We start from the raw sequence: 21,605 nt of genomic DNA, 5'->3' as shown, positions 1-21,605 counted from the left end.
GGCTACATTTCTCCAGAGCAGAGACCCCAGGTTCCTATATGCCTCCTCCTAGATGCAAGTCTGGTAGAAGACATTTTTGATGCCTCAAGCTACTTCCCTCAGCCCCTCTGATTTGTGCAACTTGCCTTCTTGTGAGAAATTATGAATGTTTCTGCACTTGGAATTGCATGTAGTTATAGCTTAGAAGTTTAGGAATTAAAGACCCCAGAAATAATTATCTCCCATTAGGGCCTGTGAAATGGTGAAGAATTTTCCCACCTCCAGTACAAAGTACCTTGTCAATTCTCAGGAGGTAGAAGCACAGGCCAGGTCCCCATAGCAGAAACCTTGGTGACACCCACTGAACTATAGCAGATCTCCCTCCTTTTCCTTCTCCCTGCATAGAATGCACCTGGAATCATGCTTCCCTCTTGAATAATTTCATCGGGGTCTTTATTTAGGGTTTACTTTCAAATAAACTCAAAATAAGTGCAGAGAAATCTTGTCCTTTAAAATATAAGCTTAGCATCTTGTATCTCTATGCTCACATACATATGATAGCTAGAAAATACCTGTGACCCGAAGTATGGCTAAGAAAACAGTAGGAACTAAGCTCTCACCTCAAACTGTAAAGATGATGTTTGGGTCAGCAATCTCACATGAGCAGCTCACAGAAGTATCTTGCATTTATATCGTTAAAAACTGTCATACCAGGAAGTTTTAGAAGTTGGTTGTGACTGACAGGGAGATAGGTAGTTCATGTTTCCTGCACTTGCTGGTTTGGCATCTCAAAGGAGAGATCAGGGAGGGCAGTGAGGAGGTGGCCTCTCCTGTTACTGTGCTAGGAAGTGCCTCAGAGTCCCCAGAAGGCCTTTGATTTGGCTTTGTTTTGGTTTCTTTTCTTCTTCTTCTTTTCCCCATCTTTATTAAATTGGGTATTTCTTATTTACATTTCAAATGTTATTCCCTTTCCTGGTTTCCAGGCCAACATCCCTCTAACCCCCCCTTCCCCTTCTATGTGGGTGTTCCCTCTCCATCCTCCCCCCATTACCACCAACAATCCCGTTCACTGGGGGTCCAGCCTTGGCAGGACCAAGGGCTTCCCCTTCCACTGGTGCTCTTACTAGCCTATTCATTGCTACCTATGAGATTGGAGCCCAGGGTCAGTCCATGTATAGTCTTTGGGTAGTGGCTTAGTCCCTGAAAGCTCTGGTTGGTTGGCATTGTTGCTCCTATGGGGTCTCAAGCTCCTTCAAGCTCTTTCAGTTCTTTCTCTAATTCCCTCAATGGGGGTCCAGTTCTCAGTTCAGTGGTTTAATGATGGCATTCGCCTATGTATTTCCTGTATTCTGGCTGTGTCTCTCAGGAAAGATCTACATCTGATTCCTGTCAGCCTGCACCTTTTTGCTTCATCCATCTTATCTAGTTTGGTGGCTGTATATGTATGGGCCACATGTGGGGCAGGCTCTGAATGGGTGTTCCTTCAGTCTCTGTTCTAAACTTTGCCTCCCCATCCCCTCCTAAGGTTATTCTTGTTCCCCTTTTAAAGAAGGAGTGAAGCATTCGCACTTTGGTCATCCTTCTTGCGTTTCATGTATCCACTTATCAATGAGTGCATAACATGTGTGTTTTTCTGTGATTGGGGTACCTCACTTGGGATGATATTTTCCAGTTCCATCCATTTGCCTATGAATTTCATAAAGTCATTGTTTTTGATAGCTGACTAGTACTCGATTGTGTAGATGTACCACATTTTCTGTATCCATTCCTCTGTTGAAGGGCATCTGGGTTCTTTCCAGCTTCTGGCTATTATAAATAAGGCTGCTATGAACATAGTGGGGCGTGTGTTTTTGTTATATGTTGGGACATCTTTTGGGTATATGCCCAAGAGAGGTATAGCTGGGTCCTCAAGTAGTGCAATGTCCAATTTTCTGAGGAACCTCCAGACTGATTTCCAGAATGGTTGTACCAGTCTGCAATCCCACCAACAATGGAGGAGTGTTCCTCTTTCTCCACATCCTCGTCAGCATCTGCTGTAGCCAGAGTTTTTGATTTCAGCCATTCTGACTGGTGTGAGGTGGAATCTTAGGGTTGTTTTGATTTGCATTTCCCTTACGACTAAAGATGTTGAACATTTCTTTAGGTGCTTCTCAGCCATTTGATATTCCTCAGCTGTGAATTCTTTGTTTAGCTCTGAACCCCATTTTTTAATAGGGTTATTTGTCTCCCTGGGGTCTAACTTCTTGAGATCTTTGTGTATTTTGGATATAAGGCCTCTATCTGTTGTAGGATTGGTAAAGATCTTTTCCCAATCTGTTGGTTGCCGTTTTGTCCTAACCACAGTGTCCTTTGTCTTACAGAAGCTTTGCAGTTTTATGAGATCCCATTTGTCGATTCTTGATCTTAGAGAATGAGCCATTGGTGTTTTTGTTCAGGAAATTTTCTCCAATGCCCATGTGTTTGAGATTCTTCCCCACTTTTTCTTCTATTAGTTTGAGTGTATCTGGTTTGATGTGGAGGTCCTTGATCCCCTTGGACTTAAGCTATGTACAGGGTGATAAAAATGGATCCATCTGCAATCTTCTACATGCTGACCTCCAGTTGAACCAGCACCATTTGCTGAAAATGCTATTTTTTCCCCATTGGATAGTTTTAGCTCCTTTGTCAAAGATCAAGTGGCTATAAGTGTGTGGGTTCATTTCTGGGTCTTCAATTTTCTTCCACTGGTCTATCTGCCTGTCTCTGTACCAATACTGTACAGTTTTTATCTCTATTGTTCTGTAATACTGCTTGAGTTCAGGGATAGTGATTCCCCTGGAAGTCCTTTTATTGTTGAGGATAGTTTTAGCTATCCTGGGTTTTTTGTTATTCCATATGAATTTGCAAATTGTTTTGTCTAACTCTCTGAAGAATTGGATTGGTATTTTGATGGGGATTGCATTGAATCTGTAGATCGCTTTTGGTAAAATGGCCATTTTTACTATATTAATCCTGCCAATCCATGAGTATGGGAGATCTTTCCATCTTCTGAGGTCTTCTTCAATTTCTTTCTTCAGAGTCTTGAAGTTCTTATTGTACAGATCTTTTACTTGCTTGGTTAAAGTCACACCAAGGTACTTTATATTGTTTGGGTCTATTATGAAGGGTGTCATTTCCCTAATTTCTTTCTCAGCTTGTTTCTCTTTTGTGTAGAGGAAGGCTACTGATTTATTTGAGTTAATTTTATACCCAGCCACTTCTCTGAAGGTGTTTATCAGGTTTAGTAGTTCTCTGGTGGAACTTTTGGGATCACTTAAATATACTATCATATCATCTGCAAATAGTGATATTTTGACTTCTTCCTTTCCAATCTGTATCCCCTCGATTTCCTTTTGTTGTCTGATTGCTCTGGCTAGAACTTCAAGAACTATATTGAATAAGTAGGGAGAGAGTGGGCAGCCTTGTCTAGTCCCTGATTTTAGTGGGATTGCTTCAAGTTTCTCTCCATTTAGTTTAATGTTAGCTATTGGTTTGCTGTATATGGCTTTTACTATGTTTAGGTATGGGCCTTGAATTTCAGTTCTTTCAGGACTTTTTATCATGAAGGGTGTTGAATTTTTGTCAAATGCTTTCTCAGCATCTAATGAAATGATCATGTGGTTTTTGTTCTTTCAGTTTGTTTATATAATGGATCACGTTGATGGTTTTCCGTATATTAAACCATCCCTGCATGCCTGGGATGAAGCCTACTTGATCATGGTGGATGATTGTTTTGATGTGCTCTTGGATTCGGTTTGCCAGAATTTTATTGAGTATTTTTGCATCGATATTAAAGCTAAAGGGAAATTGGTCTGAAGTTCTCTTTTCTTTGTTGGGTCTTTGTATGGTTTAGGTATAAGAGTAATTGTGGCTTCATAGAAGGAATTTGGTAGTGCTTGTCTGTTTCAATTTTGTGGAATAGTTTGGATAGTATTGGTATGAGGTCTTCTATGAATGTCTGATAGAATTCTGCACTGAACCCATCTGGACCTGGGCTCTCTTTGGTTGGGAGACCTTTAATGACTGCTTCTATTTCCTTAGGAGTTATGGGGTTGTTTAAATGGTTTATCTGTTCCTGATTGAACTTCAGTACCTGGTATCTGTCTAGGAAATTGTCCATTTCCTGCAGATTTTCAAGTTTTGTTGCATATAGGCTTTTGTAGTAGGATCTGATGATTTTTTTAATTCCTCTGATTCTGTAGTTATGTCTCCCTTTTCATTTTTGATTTTGTTAATTTGGACACACTCTCTGTGTTCTCTCGTTAGTCTGACTAAGGGTTTATCTATCTTGTTGATTTTCTCAAAGAACCAACTTTTGGTTCTGTTGATTCTTTCTATGGTCCTTTTTGTTTCTACTTGGTTGATTTCAGCTCTGAGTTTGATTATTTCCTGCCTTCTACTCCTCCTGGATGTATTTGCTTCTTTTTGTTCTAGAGCTTTGAGGTGTGCTGTCAAGATGCTGATATATGCTCTCTCCTGTTTCTTTCTGCAGGCACTCAGAGCTATGAATTTTCCTCTTAGCACAGCTTTCACTGTGTCCCATAAGTCTGGGTATGTTGTACCTTCATTTTCATTAAATTCTAAGAAGTCTTTAATTTCTTTCTTTATTTCTTCCTTGACCAGGTTATCAGTGAGTAGAGCATTGTTCAACTTCCATGTATATGTGGGTGTTCTTCCCTTATTGTTATTGAAGACCAACTTGAGACTGTGGTGGTCTGATAGGACACATGGGATTATTTCTATCTTTCTGTATCTGTTGAGGCCTGTTTTATGACCTCTTATATGATCAATTTTGGAGAAAGTACCATGAGGTGGTGAGAAGAAGGTATATCCTTTTGTTTTAGGATAGAATGTTCTATAAATATCTGTTAAATCCCTTTGTTTCATGACTTCTCTTAGTCTGTCTATGTCTCTGTTTAATTTCTGTTTCCATGATCTGTCCATTGATGAGAGTGGGGTGTTGAAATCTCCTACTATTATTGCGTGCGGTGCAATGTGTGCTTTGAGCTTTAGTAAGGTTTCTTTTATGTATGTAGGTGTCCTTGTATTTGGAGCACAGATATTTAGGATTGAGAGTTCATCTTGGTGGATTTTTCCTTTGATGAATATGAAGTGTCCTTCCTTATCTTTTTTGATGACTTTTGGTTGAAAATCGATTTTATTCGATATTACAATGGCTACTCCATTTCCTTGGAAAGTTATTTTTCAGCCTTTTACTCTGAGGTAGTGTCTGTCTTCGTCTGTGAGGTGTGTTTCCTGTAGGCAGCAAAATGCTGGGTCCTCATTACATATCCAGTTTGTTAATCTGTGTCTTTTATTGATGTTGAGAGAGATTAAGGAATAGTGATTGTTGCTTCATGTTATCTTGGTATTTGGAGGTTAGATTATGTTTGTGTGCTTATCTTCTCTTTGTTTTCTTGCAAAACAATTAGTTTCTTGCTTTTTCTAGGGTATAGCTTGCCTCCTTGTGTTGGGCTTTACCATTTATTATCCTTTGTAGGACTGGATTTGGAGAAAGATATTGTGTAAATTTGGTTTTGTCATTGAATATCTTGGTTTTTCCATCTATGTTACTTGAGAGTTTGCTGGATACAGTAACCTGGGCTGGCATTTGTGTTCTCTTAGGGTCTGTATGATATCTGTTCAGGATCTTTTGGTTTTCATAGTCTCTGGTGAGAAGTCTGGTGTAATTCTGATAGGTCTACCTTTATATGTTACTTGACCTTTTTCCCTTACTGTTTTTAATATTCTTTCTTTGTTTTGTGAATTTGGTGTTTTGACTATTATGTGACGGAAGGGGTTTCTTTTCTGGTCCAATCTATTTGGAGTCCTGTAGACTTCTTGTATGTTTATGGGCATCTCTTTCTTTAGGTTAGGGAAGTTTTCTTCTATGATTTTGTTGAAGATAGTTACTGGTCCTTTGAGTTGGGAGTCTTCACTTTCTTCTATACCTATTATCCTTAGGTTTGATCTTCGCATTGTGTCCTGAATTTCCTGCATGTTTTGGGCCAGTAGCTTTTTCTGTTTCACGTTATCTTTGACAGTTATGTCGATGATTTCTATGGAATCTTCTGCTCCTGAGATTCTCTCTTCTATGTCTTGTATTCTGTTGGTGACACTTGTATCTATGACTCCTTGTCTCTTCCTTTGGTTTTCTATATCTAGAGTTGTCTCCTTTTGTGCTTTCTTAATTGTTTCAATTTCCATTTTCAATTCCTTCCCCTGTTTGATTGTGTTTTCCTGTAATTCTTTCAGGGATTTTTGTGTTTCCTTTCTAAGGGCTTCTAGTTTTTTACTTGTGTTTTCCTGCATTTCTCTGAGGTAGTTCTTTATGTCTTTCTTAAAGTCCTCCATCATCATGATCAAATGTGATTTTAAATCTAGATCTAGCTTTTCTGGTGTGTTTGGATATTCAGTGCTTGCTTTGGTGGGAGAATTGGGCCATATAGTCCTGGTTTTTGTTGCTTGGGTTCCTGCATTTGTCTCTCACAATCAGGTTGTCTCTGGTGTCACTTGTTTTGCTATTTCTGACAGTGGCTTAACCTTCCTATAGGCCTGTGTGTCAGGAGTGCTGTAGACCTGTGTTTCCATTTTCTTTCAGCCAGTTATGGGAACAGAGTGTTTTGCTCTCAGATGTGTAGTCATTCCTGTCCACTGGCTTTCAGCTGTCCCTGTGTGCCGGAAACAGGAGGGCCTGCCCCTACTTCTGCTAGGTCCCTATACACAGGGAGCCTGTATGGCACTAGGTGTTTTCCTCTAGAGTCAGAAATGTGGGCAGAGAGTAGTCTCCCTGGTTTCCCAGGCATGTCTGAAGTTCTAGCTCTCCCTCCCACAGGATTTGGGTGCAGGGAGTTGTTTGACCGGGTCCTTTCAGATCTGGGCGGTGTCTGTACCGCAGGGCTCTTGCAGCTTGACTGCTACAATCTTCTCCTGCCCAGAGGCCCTATACAGTTTCCTCTTGGGCCAAGGATGTGGGCAAAGGTGGGCAGAAGTAACAGTCTCTCCTGCCCTGCAGTCTCTGGATTGCCCACACTTCTGGGCGATAAGCTCTCTCTCCCACGGAGTTTGGGAGCAGGGAACTGTGGGCCAGGATCAGCGAGGTCTGAGCACCAGATAGTGTCTGGTCCCCTGGAGCCACCACAACATGAGTGTCAAGCACTGACAGAAGCCCATGGGTGGAAGAAAGATCTCTGCGACTGACTGATTGACCCCTGCTGAAAGTGGAGGCTACCTTGTCCACAGATGGGAACAGTTCTCTTCATGAAGGTCAGATAAGTGGGTGCTGCCATGGTGGACAACACAATATCATCTGGGATGGCTAAACCCCAACCCCCCAACACATCAGCGCCACAGATGTCTTTGCCATCTCTTGGATGCCCTGATGAAGCCAGCAACTGTGAGTACTATTCATTGCCCAAGAAAACAGGAGGGAAGAGATTCAGTGACATGGGGCAGTAACAAAGCAGATAAAGTGGCTCGAGAAATGGCTATACAAGAGCCTATCCTGGTTACAGGCCTACAAGAGACAGCCACTGAGAACTAGGATCGGACTAAGGGATGGCCTCACTTAGAAAAGGCCCAAGTTGCTTAAAAGATAAAAGGACAATGACACACTTGGGGAGAAAGCTATACTCCCCAGAGAACAAACAAAAGACTCACTTTGCCAAATAAAGAAATGGACTCATTTAAGAGATAAAAAGTTTGTCCAAGTAGTTAAGGTATATATAATAGACTTTAAGATTCTAGCCAGAGAGACAATAAAAAAAGTATAAGATATGTCACTAAGTAAATGCTTAATAAACAAACAGGACAAAGAGACCTAGAGAGTTTAACGAGAAGTCGAAGTAAACCACTAAAAAAATATGGTTACAAGTATCTCCTAGTGCTTATAGATACCTTTTCAAGAATAGATAAAAGCTTTCCTCACCAAGCAAGAGACGGCCTCCATAGTCATCAAGAAGATACTGATACTGAAAGAAATCTTCCCCAGTCTGGAGTGCCCAAGGTAATCTGGTCAGAGAACGGCCCTACTTTCGTTGCCAAGGTAAGCCAGGGTGTGGCCAAATATTTAGAGGTCGATTAAAAATTACATTGTATTTACAGACCTCAAAGTTCAGGACAGATAGAATAAATAAATACAGCTCTAAAAGAGACCCTGACCAAATTGACCATGGAGACTGGCACAGACTGGGTGGTACTCCTTCCCTCTTGCTCTCTTCAGAGCAAGAAATACCCCTTCCAGATACTGCCTTACCCCCTTTGAGATCTTATACGGGGCCTCAGCTCCTCTGACTGTATTAGATGATGTTACTAAACCAACATGTCATAGTAATAATGATTTGTATGCCAGGCTAAAAGACCTACAGGTGATACAGAAAGAAGTCTGGTCACAGCTGGCAGCAGCCTATGCCCCGGGGACCCCCAAGACATCTCATCAGTTCCAGGTCGGAGACTCGGCTACATACGATGGCACCGAACCCAGATACTCGAGCCTCACTGGAAAGGACCGTACCTGGTGCTGCTGACCACCCTGACAGCCATCAATTCTCAGCCCTCACCGGCCGTGTACTAGCTGTTGGGGCTGAGAGCTGGAACCTAGAGGGACACTCAGCATGTTTGCCCTGGGTTCCATCGAGATAGGTATAGAGATAGGCTTGATTTCTATTACAAATGATGTAACATTGCATATGTTAGTACTCCTAACACTTCTTGGGACTGTGCCTCAGGGATCACAATCTGTATAAGTTTAGAAGTTCTAAAAGCTAGTCATGACCTTGGTGTATAGATTTAGATGGTGTCCAGATTGGAATCCTTTATGCTAAAGACTTAGTAAGACAAAAAAAAAAAAAAAAGAGTTGAGAATTACTTAAGGCTATCTAGGTGCCACAAGGGCAGCACAAGGACATCTGCCATTGCCCTGCAATGCAAGGCTTATAGAGAATTCAGAACTGCCATTGACTCAGATATAAAAAGAGTAAAAGACTTTTTAGCTGACCTCCAAGAATACCTAACCTCCCTCTCAGAGGTAGTCCTTCAGAATAGGAGAAGATTAGACTTGATATTCCTTAAAGAAGGAATCTGTGTGCTACACTGAAAGAAGAATGTTGCTTCTATGCAGACCATTCAGGAGTAATTAAAGACTCCATGAATAAACTTAAGAGAAAGTTTAGACAAAAGACAGACAGAGAAGCACATCAGGGCTGGTTTGAGAGCTGGTTAGCAGATCTCCTTGGATGACTACTCTGATATCTTCCCTTATGGGACCCTTCTTAGTTTTGCTTCTGCTTCTGATTATAGGTCCATGTGTGTTAAAGAAACTAGTTAATAGGTTTGACTCCTACAGAAAGATAGAGACGCTCAACAAGGTTGGTTTGAGTCTTGGTTCACTCGGTCTCCCTGGATGACTACCCTACTCTCTGCTATATGGCTGGGCCATTACTAATAATTTTCTTGGTTTTAGTTTTTGGACCCTGCATGATAAACAGGTTAATTGCTTTTGTTAAAAATCGAGTGGTTGTTGTGCGGTTGATGGTTCTGAGACAACAGTACCAGTCCGTTAGGACAACTGGTGAGACCAAATACGAGACTTGATATCAAAATTCTAAGATTAGAATTACTTAGTAGAAGAAGAGGGGAATGAAAGGAAAATTATACAGATTTAAGGTTTAAAAATATGAAGTTAAAAGAATAAGTTTCAAAATTCAGACTCAGGACTAAACACTGTGAAAAGCAAGTCCAGGCAACCCCGCCCTGCCGCTAGGACTAATAGACCATAAAGATAAAGAAAAGGAATGCAGGAACCAGCCCGAGTTATCAGGACTGACCCAAACCATCTGGCAGGAGGGCACCTCCCCCAGCCTACTCAGAGTCACACCTTAACCAGATGTCCTTCAAACCCTGATACGCCCCTAGCTCTTAAAATCCTGTACGCTCCAGTCAATACGTACTCTCCTGCTGTGCTGTAATCTCACTGCCATGTTTAAATGAGCCAATCACTTATAGCCACTCCAGAATTAGCCAATTGTGTGTAACCGTGCCAAACCCCCTAGCCTTCCCTATATAAACCCCTAACTTTTGAGCTTCGGGGTTGACACCTCTGTCTCCTGCGCAGGATACGTGTCGACCCGGAGATCCCCATAATAGATCTCCATAATAAACCTCACCTTTGCTTATTACATCCAAAAAAAAAAAAAGTGTCTGGTCCCAGAGGAATTTTGCCTTTGTGTGCCCTGAGTCTATCAGGCAGATCACTTGGAGCAGAAAAGTTGGTCTTACCTCTGATCTTGGGCCTGAAGTCTCTCCTTGGGGCTGGCTTTTTCCTCTTTTATTCTTTTTAATTATTAATTATTTTACTTATTTACATCTCAAATGTTGCTCCCTTCTTGTCTCCCTTCCCTTCACCCCTGAGAGGGTTCCTACCACCCAGGTATTATCCTTCTACCCTGAGCATCAAGTCTTTAGAGAATTAGGCTCATCCTTTCCCTCTGAGGCCAGACAAGGCAGCCCTCTGTTACATAATTACCTGGGCTGAACTTGATGGTGGCATTTTTTTTTTATTTTGGTTACTGTTGAGTTTTGTGTGTTTTCTTTTAAATCCCACTACCAGGAATTGAACCCAGGACCTCACACATGCTAGTTAAGTACTCTTCTTCGCAGCAACACCACTCAGTGGTCTTAAGGGCTCTCCCGAGACAGCTTTCTATTGCTTCTCTAACAAACAACACATCTTCAATAGAGTAGAGTAACAACTTTATTTTTTCACAAAAGCCAGAAAACCCACATCAGCAAGTGTCTCAGTTCTGGAATCTGCTTGCAGATTTTTTTAACCCCTTCCTACCTGCTTCTGGCTGGGAAATTATAGGCAAATAGCCTAAGAGATGCATCACTACACTCTGGTTCTCTTTGCTTGGTCTCTCTACCATGTGCCTATGCCTCTGCTGACTCTCCCCAATCGCCTCAGAATAAAACATGTTAATCAAATGCTTTATCTCTGAGTGACATCCACATCCCTCGCCCCATTTTATAAGAACAGATGTATGGGCTTAAGGTTCATCCTAATCCTGTTTAAAGCTATCTTGTCATTTACACCTAATTTATTATGTCTTCAAGACTCTGGTTCTAGATAAACAGCTGGAGTTAATGCATTTTTTCTCCTGGCATGTGGAAGGGCATGATTCAATCCACAATAAATATTTTTCATATATTTCCAAGGGAGGAAGTAACAGCACATTTTTCTGTACAGATGAGGGGATAATCTTTGTGTGTTTATAATCCTCATGCATAATGAAAATCCAAGGCTAGGTTCCATGTTTGAAGAGATGTAGGAACATTTGAAGCTAAACAAGCAAGTAATAAAACAGGAGGTTTAGAAGGCATAAGAGCAGATAATGAAATAGCGAAGATTAAACTGATGAATGGCTTGTTCTCTTTGTGATGCGTTCACTAACCAGGGATGGAATGTGCAGAAGGAGTCAGCCACAGCTGGGAATGAAAGATTACAAACGCTGGTTCTTCGAGGAGGGCTGCAGCATTAGTTACAACTGAGGGAGGTCTGAACAAGACACATGGGATGAATATATAGACTGAGCTTCCCTTTTGTATTCATAGGGTAGATATAAGGACATTTGACTTTGCTCCACTCTATGGGCAGTTAAGCCATAAATTGCTTCTTGCAACTCTAGTGACTCTGCGACTGACAAGATTAAATGCAAAATATTGTGGTCCACTGAAGAAGAGGAAGAAGGCTGTAAGAAAGAGACATATACAAGTTAGCTTATGGATCTCAGCTCTCACCAAATAAACCAAATGGGATATAGAAAAGCAAATGTATTATTTTAAAGTTTTAAAGAATTTTGTAAACTCCCCCCACCAACTTACAATCCTGCAGGAAAACTGCATCAATTCTACAGTTTATTCCTGGGAACACACTTGCTATGCTAGTGGGGTAACCTGGATCCATGGATCTTCTTTGATTGTCGTATCTAAGGGGAACAAAATATCACATGATTTAAAAACAATATACACTATGAAAATTTTCTTTTAATTTGTATAAGTCATGAAGTACTTTCTTACACATGTTCACACTAAATCTTCACTGTGTCCAATTGGCTGAGATTTGGAATTCTTAACCTCTCTACCTAAGGGTATTTTGTTTAGAAAATAGAGAAATGCCATTGATTTTAAAACAGCGTTCTGATTACTGATGAAGGGGTTATTTCCCAAAACTAAAGCCTAAATTTTCTAAATAGTTTACTTAACTGGTAAAATGAGCATAATTATGTTTATGTGCATGTGTATATAATGAAAATAAATGCATTTATTAATATTTTTCTTAGCACATAAAGTAATGGGCTTCATTATTACACTTTCCCACATAGATGCATTGTTTATTTATATTCATGTCTCCATTGTCCTCCCTTTTAGTCCACCCACCTGTCCTCTTCCTCCCTACAGATAATTAATTCCTCCCTTGTTTTCATATTTTAATAAATTTCTCTTGTGCACCAAATTCTGTAAATGATGTGGGAAAAATTCATTTGGGGATATCAGATTTCAACTCATAGTAAGAATCAACTTACTTCTTTCCCATATCTCACCCTAGAGCATTATGAAGGTGTGAAAGAGCTCATAATGTGGAATCCTTAGCACATTCGTGTTGGTGTCTTATGTGATAAAAACAAAAATTTAGCTGGAGAGATGGCTCAGAGGTTAAGAGCACCCGACTACTCTTCCAGAGGTCCTGAGTTCAATTCCCAGCAACCACATGGTGGCTCACAACCATCTGTAAAGAGATCCGATGCCCTCTTCTGATGTATCTGATGACAGCTACAGTGTACTTATATATAATAAATGAATAAATCTTTAAAAAAAATTTAAAATTCATGGCAACAACACTCTGTGATAAAGACTACATTCTTACTAAGAGGTCAAAAGATTGTGTAGATTTAAGCCTTCAGATATCTACATTGATGTTTTGTACATAGAGCAGAGAAATACACATTTCAATTTTAATGAAAAAAACTCATTCATACATATCACCTCCAGCATTGGTTGTTTACGAAGAAGTATGTCTTCCCGTTATAGGAAACAGCTGCATCAATGGCTTGGACAGTCCTTGGGAATCCATAGTTGGATATATCTCTGGGGTAACCTTGCTGCAGGTCATAGGCACTTAGAGCCCAGTACTGTCTGCCTGCCAACAATTAAGAGAAAATCCTTAACAAAGCTCTTCCTTTGTTAATCTGAGAAAGACAAGGGCGTCACAGTGGAGTTCTGAGTGCAGTGATAATAGTACTAATAGTTCCTCCCTGAACCTGAAAACGTCAAATGTTACAGCTTGATATTCATGGTTCCCAAACTAGAGGTCTTGCCTGATGTGACTTCTGTACAAAAATTAAATCACAGCCTTGAGGTATTTTAGAAGATCATGTCTAGGATGAGGGCAGAGAAATGTTGAAGATTGTCTCATGCAGTTCATTTATTGAGGACAATATTAAGACCTAAATGAGGGTTCAGACTGTGCAAATTTCACTCAGTTGTTGGTGACCATGGTGGGGCCCAAGCCTCACTAGCACCATGCTCTTCCTGACTTGTCCCTTCTGAAAGTGCTGTGGGACAAAGAGAAGTCCTGCCCCGCCCTTCAGGAAGAACAGAAGGAGGAGGAGGAGATGGTAGGGTGTTACCTTTAAATAAGAAAACTAGGTCTCTATCAAAGTCTTCATAAGCAGCCTGAAGATCATTAGGTAGGAAGGGCCAGAACAGAGATATGAAGTTGAGGTCAACTGTTCTCAGCTGAGGATGCCGTCTCCAGAAGTACCTAAAGGGACACAAGAACACACATGCAGAGACAGACAGAGGGGAGTGGGGAGATGGAGAAGGACAGGGACAGGGACAGAGATAGGAAGAGACAGAGAGCTGTTAGGTTTTTGTGATTCTTGGCTAGAAATGACCCTTGCATATTCCTGCAGTCTATAAATGTGTAACATGCAGGATTCTTGTAGGACCCTAGTTTCTGGTAGTGGTGTCCATTTGGTGAGCCCTTGACGGTTTAGATCCCAGTTGGCATCTTGCCCTCTCTTTACCCTGACAAACCTAAGAAGGTTAGGTCTTTCAGCGATTAATAGGACCAATGCTGAAAGACTCTGACCACAACGGAGATGCTGGTGGATGTTTGATGCTTTAGTCCCCCACCCTCTGGATAGTTCATGACATCCAGAGAACACTAAGAATCCCAAGGAGATGCCTATGTATTGGGTCAAAAAAAAGCTGAGTGATGTGTTTCATTAGAAGCCAGTTTTAAGGTCCGACACACAGACATGTACAAAGGAAGGACAGCTCAATTTTATACTTGTCTTTAAAGAAGTAAATCTCCCCACGGAGTGTGGTGGCAGCATCAAATCTCAGGTGGGGGTCACAGGCTGTGGGCGTGCTGGGTCCAGTAGGTTGGACAGGGTTGTCTGAAGGTCCTGGGAAACAAAATTATTTAATAAGTAGAATTACTATGATGCTTTTGATGTGCTTCAAATACGTAGGAAGGCAGAGGGTCTTTTCATGAAGAAAAAGTGACTAGCTGATTCCACAAGACACAGCAGACTCTGTGCATATGATCCTTTTAAAGGCTTGGCCTGTTCACGAGAGTAGTGATGGCTTTTACTTAAGCTGAAAAATCATTTGAATCTGATGCTTCCTTTAACTTCTAAGTCACTCTTTTATTTCCTGTTTCTTCTTTCTGCCTTTTGGTCATTGAGAATCCACTTCCTTGTTCTTCACTAACATCCAAATGCAATGATAGAGCTACATTAGTCTTTTACACAATAGCATAAATCTACCTCAGTTTCTTTTCTATAAAAATTGACATTTTTAGCTGGACATGGCAGCACAGGCTTTGTAATCTCAGCACTGGATAGTAAGACAGGAGGATTGTAGGTTTGAGACTAGTCTGGACACAGAGTGAGAAAATGTTTCAAAATATTAAATAAATACACAATAATTTACATCTTTATGCATTTTCTTATCATGGAACTAAGGATTGTACTTGTCACTTAGGAATGCTGGAGCATCAATGGAACTGGGAACATTGGACAACAAAGGAAATGGTTGCTGGCATGTGTTGGGGAGTTGGGGATTTGAGTGAGGTTCCTTATTCTTATACTTCAGTGGACATTCTTGACAGGCCTTACACATGTCTGCTTAGGGATCTATGTGAAGAATTCTTTCACAAATGATTCTGGAAGGAGAGTTGCTCTATGAAAATGGATAATCATGTCTTTTCAGAATACATAAAATTGGAAAGCTTAAAAATGGAGGAGGAAAATGTTCCCATCATTTAGAGAAGTACCTCTATCCATTTTCCTAAGTCTTCCCTCTTGTCTTCTCTCCTTCCTCCCTTTCTCTCTCCTTCCTTTCCTCCATCCCTTCTTCCCCTCCCTCTTTCTTTTCCTTCCTTCCTTCCTTCCTTCCTTCCTTCCTTCCTTCCTTCCTTTCTTTCTTTCGTTCTTTCTTTCTCTCTCTCTCCTTTTTCTTCATCTTTCTCTCTCTCTCTCCTTCCTTCCTTCCTTCCTTCCTTCCTTCCTTCCTTCCTTTCTCTCTTCTATCCTTCTCTCCATCTCTTTTTCCTTTTCCTCTTTCTTTTCTTGAGACCAAATCTCACCATGTAGTTTAAGCTTCACTCAGATTTCTGGTTCACCTGCCTCAGACTCCTGAATGCTAATATTACAGATATGAGTCCACAGGCCTGTCCTTTAATGTTTACTTTAGGGCAGAAATAGACATCTAATAACTAAAAACCAAGATGTAGCAAAATCACATTAGCAGCTCAGGCTCTCTCTTGCCAACACTGTAGGCATTACTGGCAACTTTAAGAAATTAATTTGAGCTTCCTTTGAGGATAAAACACAGAGACTCCAAAGGAGAGATGCTTGTGGCCAATTCTCAAGTCCTATTATGCTCTACCATGTTGTCCACATGACCTCCCTTACCATAGATTGTCTGAATTCCATTGATATCATCTTGAGGTAGTGAATAGGTGCTGGGTTCCCTGTAAGCATAGTTTGGGTACATCAAGGCACCAGGATCAGTGGAGTGAGAGAGTCCCAAGGAATGTCCAAATTCATGAGCAGCCACGAGAAACAGGTTGTAATCTGAAAGGAAAGAATAGATGATGGATGCTCTATCTGGTTCCACAGGTGGTAAAAATATGACCTCAAAGGATGTGACCTTGAGGCCAAAACTGACCAGGAAGAAAACATTCATATATTCATCTTTTTCCTTTTCTCTTCAGGCACCTAAAGGACAGCAATTAGGAGGCATCAAGGTAGGAGATACAAGCTTCTCAAGTCTCAAGAGACTAATAAAATCTGTCTTTATTCCAACTCCATTTTAAGAATGTGATGGGTTAGTGAAATGGTGGCAGAGCTGTGGATCTCAGGACGGAAGAATTCTATTTCTCTTGTGCTCACATCCTGACTGGCCCTCGGGCTCATTGGCAGAGTCTCAATGGAAGAGTCAGAGAAGAGCCTGACTCTCAGTGCAGCGGCTCAGACAAAAGGCTGACTGAGCATGGATCTAAATACACTGCCCTTGCCTCCTCTCTTCTCCTCAGGCAGCCCAGCCCTTCTTGTCAGGAGGCTCCTGCAAGGGTGTCTTGTTGCACAGACACACATTGCTGAGAAGGAAGTCAAGGAAGTTAGGCTGCTAGAAGCAAGAACGAGGCTGCTCTTTGAACAGACTACCTTTTCTCATGAACCCTAGTACTTCAACTTTTGTGAAAGATATGAAGATCAGACCATGTCAAACGTTAAACTCAGGGGTGGAGGAACTAAAGGATAGCCATTGGGAGTGCAAGCTGTCAAAGAACATATGTAACTAAATGAGTGTGGTCCTCCTCAACCCAGCCTTGTCTGAACAACCAGGACCCAGGCAGGGTTTGGCTGTGGTCTTCAATGTTCATCTTCTTGTCTGCTAAAATTTAAATGCTTCTCTTAGAAATCATGTGTTAGAAAGTTAATCTTGAGTGAAAAAATACTGGGAGGTGAATGGTCTGGGTAGACACTGAGGTGAGAAGGTCAAGGGGTTTCAGTGTCATTTATTTTGGTTTCCCTCATCCTTCTGCCATGTGAAGATGCATTAAGAACTTTAGCTCCTGTCTTTCCAGCCCCTTAAACAGCTAAGGAAGTGGGTTTCTTTAGTTCACCAGCTATTTTGTTTCATTTCTTCCATGACAGTAGTGCACATGGATTTAGGCACTGTGGTGGGAAATAAGGCCAACATTAGCTTCTGATTAAAACAACAACAACAACAACAACAGCAGCAGCAGCAACAGCAGCAACAGCAGCAACAACAACAGCAACAAACTCTTAAGGTGATTTATCTTTAAGTCGCAAAAAGTATAAATGATTGATTTGTGAGTTTAAATTCTACAGTCATGTGAGTGGATGTGAATTCATAAATACACATGCTGACTCTAAGATGGAGAAGACGAATTTAGAAACTTCATGTGACTCTAACAGTGACCCACTTACTGTTGGAATCGTGAGTCCATGTTTCTTCTGAATCAAAATGTGCATCTCCTCCAATACCCCGGCCTGGTTGAAAGGCATGGGCAAGGATTCCATTGGGTCCATCAAATGGAGAATTGTCACCATGGTCTGAAACGAGATGGTTTGTGGTTGGGTCTTTGTCTAAGACCTCAGGTTAGCTAGAGAAAGCCAAATTGCTTTGAGCCAACCTCTTGAGACGAAAGCAATGTTGATGTCTGCTTCTCCCTCTAAGGTCTCAGTGAAGGTCAGGGTTGATGGCACACTCCAGATTTTAAAAGCTTTCTCGATTTCTGTTTTCACTTCAGCCTTTGACATCTGTGGGGTGTGGTTTATAATCCTTTGAAAGTGAGAAGGAGCAAGAACAGTTTGCTGTTATTATCAACCCCTTTGGACTACTCAGTCTCTCCATTTTGGAGTAAGTCACTTATGCAATGCACTACCACTAGGACAGAGCATCAGAGGAGCGAACATCTCAGGGCTGAAGACAGACTGGAGTCTGTACAAATAACTACTTGTCTTTAAGCCTCAGTGTCTCTGTTCATAAGATGATGACACAGTACGATCTCCCTCATAAGTGGCTGAGGAAATTAAATACACTGGAAGCAGGTAGTTAGTGGGTTAAACATTAGACAACAGAGAAACTGAATGATATTACTGCTATTACCAAGATATACAGAAGAGAGCTAGATTCTCTTCAGCGATGGTTAAGCCTCTTGGACTTAAAGGTGACTGACCAGAAGAGACAGTCTCATGGTGCCATAGTCTTTTTAGATTGCTGAACAGAAACAATGTGGTAAGCTTTAGGGTTGAAAGAACCTGGGGCTCCCTGCTTTCTCAGTCTCGAGCTAACTTGCAGCTCACATTCTACTTAGTCACATTCAGTGAGGGCAGGGTGTTTATTTGTCCATTGCCTCTAGGGACTTTCAAGTTCTGCAACAATGTCTGAGGTCTCACAGACTGTCAGTCACTAGCTGGGTGGATGAATCCTCAGACTCTAGGAATGTCACCTGTAGGTCAGGTTAGTGTGTGTCCACTTGGGGCTTCCCGGAGTCAGCAAGAAATCACCAGAGTCAGGCACTCCACAGCGAGGCTTTTCCATTATCTCTATTGTAGCTGCATCTGGCTTCCCTGTCTCGGGCAAGCCGAAGAAGCGCTGCATCTCCTTAAGCTTCTCGGCAATCATAGTGGCATTCCTTGCAGACCGGAACTGATTGCTTGGTAAGTGGTAGAATTTTCGTAGGTAATTCTGATAAAAACAAACACATCAGAGTACTTGCTGTGCATTCTTTCTAAGATGCCATAGAGTATAAACCACGACCTGACAGACAAGGGACAATAACAGAAATTGTGGTTTGGGACAGTGTGATGGCTCACTGGGTCAAACCTGACAAGCCAAGATTGATCCTCACCACCCACATGGTAGAGGTGAGAGATGACTCGTACAAGTTGTTTTCTGACCACCACATGTGCACTGTGGCATGCAATACCCTCCCACACTCATGAAAATAAATGCATTTAATTAAATAACTTGCAGATTGACTTTGAAAGAGCAATGCTTATAGAACGTTCTCTGCATTCAGCGAGATCTAATGACTTTTGCATAAAAAGCAGAAGTCTTACAAAAGGGGAAGAATGAATCCAAGTCACGTACAAACTGCTACTATACAGTCAGCACCATCTATGACTTATTATTATTTTTTAATTAGCATTGACTTTGGGTTATTATTGTTTTTGCATCTGTTAAGGTGTAAAAATGAGGACTTCTTTGCTTAAAAATACTCATTCACTAAATGGAGAGAGGGTTTAATCACCCTCACAAAGAAATGGTGGGACCAAGAAGCAAGGGGAAAGTGACAGTTCAGGTCCTGGCTTATTGCAGTGGGTCTCAAATGAGAACTGGTCATTTAAAAATGTTTGGGGCAACAGCAGCATCTCACTCATCAAGATAAGATCTTGGAAGCCACCGCCATTCACAAGTGTTGACTTGCTAATCAAGGGTAAGTTCTCTTTACCTTGCCATATGTAGCCTATGTGTTCATACTGTGCACCGGATGTGACTTCCCAGTTCTTTGGAGGTGACAGGGAGCAAAGCTTGAACTTTTGGATGCTACAGCTTAGGGCAAATCCCAGCACAGCCCTTTGTCTCCAACATGGAGAAACCGAGCTTTCCCTCATAGATACTGTGACGCTTGGAAGAGTGATGTCTGCAGAGTAAACCCAGCCCACCCTCAGTGTGAATTTAGGGGCTTCTGTGCCTGTCACAAAAATGACCATGAGAAAAAAGAGCAATAATGATGCTTCTGGAAATTTCAGTACTAAGAAAATTATGAACAAAGAGTTGGTGATCCCATTCTCTGCATAAAAAGCCTGGCCTTTTTTAATACAATAAAACTAGAGAGTTGCGATCAGCTCTGCCTTTATGATGCTTCCAAAATTTAATAAACAGTTCTGGGAAAATCTGATTATACAATGCGTTAATTTTAATTAATTATAATCCCCATTTCCATTCTATCTTCTATATATAGTAGTATTTTTGACTGCAGAAAATTTCCATACAGAAAGCAGTTGGCAGGTCATAATTGGACCTCCCCTTTTTTAGTGTTGGGATACCAGCAAGCATTCTATCAGTCTAGCATTGACCCGTAGAGCATGGAACAACTGGGTTACAGGGTTACTGAAAGAGAAAAACATTAGCTAAGAAACTCAGTTCACTTTATAAGTAAAATATTCTCCCTGAAAGGGCCCCAGCTACAGCCGGCCTGACTGTAGTGTCCCTCAGGCTTTAAAGCACCCAGCTGTATTCATGTCTACATTTTCCAGAGACAGGCCTTGCCCACACGCAGTCTTCCAAGTCCCAGAAGGTAATGCTGAGCTCAGCAAAGCCATCCAGAGAATCTCTTTCTGGCCTTCCAGACTTAAAAGGGAAAGCCACCCTCTGAATTCCGTAGCCATCAGAAAGTCACCTGCGATTGACAGCTCATTTACCTCAGCAGTTTTCATATTTTTCTCTTCCAGGTGTTCTGGAGGCAATGGGAGGGCTGCGGCAAGCTGTGTGTGGAGGAAGAACAGAAATGGAAGTGTCTTCAGGTGAAGCATGATCTATCTTCCAAGACAACCTCTCCTGCCTTCCCTTGCTCCTCTGGCGAGTGCCCTGAAGCTCACCGCATTCCCTGCCAATCACTGCTCTTATCTGGCCCCTTATAAAGCTGCATCTTGAGCAACTGCTGCCTCAGCGGTGTGAAGCAACGTAGTTAACCGCACTGAACACTTCCGCAATGTTAGAATGTGATTTGGAACCTAGGAGTGGGGGAGTCATTCAGCGAAACAAGATGGGTCGCTACTCTTGCAAACCGACAGGGCGAGGTGCCTGGCGCTGGGGTTACAGGCTTCCAATTTCTGTGTGTTTGTAATAAGGAAGTTGTACTAGTTAACCAGGGAAATATTTTAAGACTAGTCATTGATCACCTTGGGGACAAATGCACACCTGTAAGACCTCTGCTTCTAATCCACTACTGCTGCCTGACCATGTGTACCAAAGTGTCTTGTCACAAAGCAGGCACCAAAAGCAACATCTGGAGATGGCGGCTTGGTCAGAAAAGTGCTTACCACACCAGCATGAGGTCTGCATTTGCATGCAGGTAAAGAACTGAACTTAGTGGTTGGTACATAAGTGTAATCTCAGTACTGGTCTGAGACAGACAGGAGATATCTGTGGCTTGTTGACCAGACAGCCTAGTCTATTTGGTAAGTTCCAGGCTGGTTAGAGACCCTGTCACAAAACAAACAAACAAATCCCACATTATAGCACTTAGGGAATGGTGCCCAAGATTTTCCTTTGACCTGCCCCCCCCCCAAAACCATGAACATTCACTTTTAACTGCATATGTGCATATACGTACCTAAACAGCAGCTTCTGTAGGACATGACTTTGCCATAGATGTATTAAAACATTCACTATCTGTAAGGTGTATTTTTCCAGAGAAAGGACAATGATAGGAATATTTAAGACAAAAACTGTTGTATTTACAATGTTTCAAACATTTTATTGTCAACTAAATCCCTCATTCTCAC

At 41.5% G+C, this 21,605-nt stretch overlaps 1 protein-coding gene across 1 annotated transcript; it reads right to left on the bottom strand.

Moving 5' to 3' along the window:
• Positions 1-11,637: 11,637 nt before the first annotated feature.
• Positions 11,638-20,630, bottom strand: Mmp8 (matrix metallopeptidase 8). The gene is made up of 10 exons (XM_032910800.1): positions 20,520-20,630; positions 18,542-18,780; positions 17,723-17,871; positions 17,517-17,642; positions 15,975-16,136; positions 14,345-14,462; positions 13,680-13,813; positions 13,036-13,189; positions 11,875-11,978; positions 11,638-11,741 (listed from the first exon to the last, which is right to left on the bottom strand). The coding sequence occupies exons 1-10, from the start codon at positions 20,628-20,630 to the stop codon at positions 11,638-11,640; spliced, it is 1,401 nt and encodes a 466-aa protein (XP_032766691.1).
• Positions 20,631-21,605: the final 975 nt, after the last annotated feature.

Source organism: Rattus rattus, chromosome 8, assembly GCF_011064425.1.
Source record: "Rattus rattus isolate New Zealand chromosome 8, Rrattus_CSIRO_v1, whole genome shotgun sequence".
Lineage (NCBI taxonomy): Eukaryota > Metazoa > Chordata > Mammalia > Rodentia > Muridae > Rattus > Rattus rattus.
This window is presented reverse-complemented; position numbering and strand designations above follow the sequence as displayed.

Excerpts from the sequence above, each read along its gene's own strand:
- Mmp8 (XM_032910800.1), bottom strand. The coding sequence starts at position 20,630 with ATGCTTCACCTGAAGACACTTCCATTTCTGTTCTTCCTCCACACACAG. Across the intron at positions 17,643-17,722 it reads CATTGCTTTCGTCTCAAGAG|ACCATGGTGACAATTCTCCA; the intron begins GTTGGCTCAAAG and ends ATCTCGTTTCAG. Across the intron at positions 11,979-13,035 it reads GTAAACAACCAATGCTGGAG|ATACGACAATCAAAGAAGAT; the intron begins GTGATATGTATG and ends TGTTCCCCTTAG.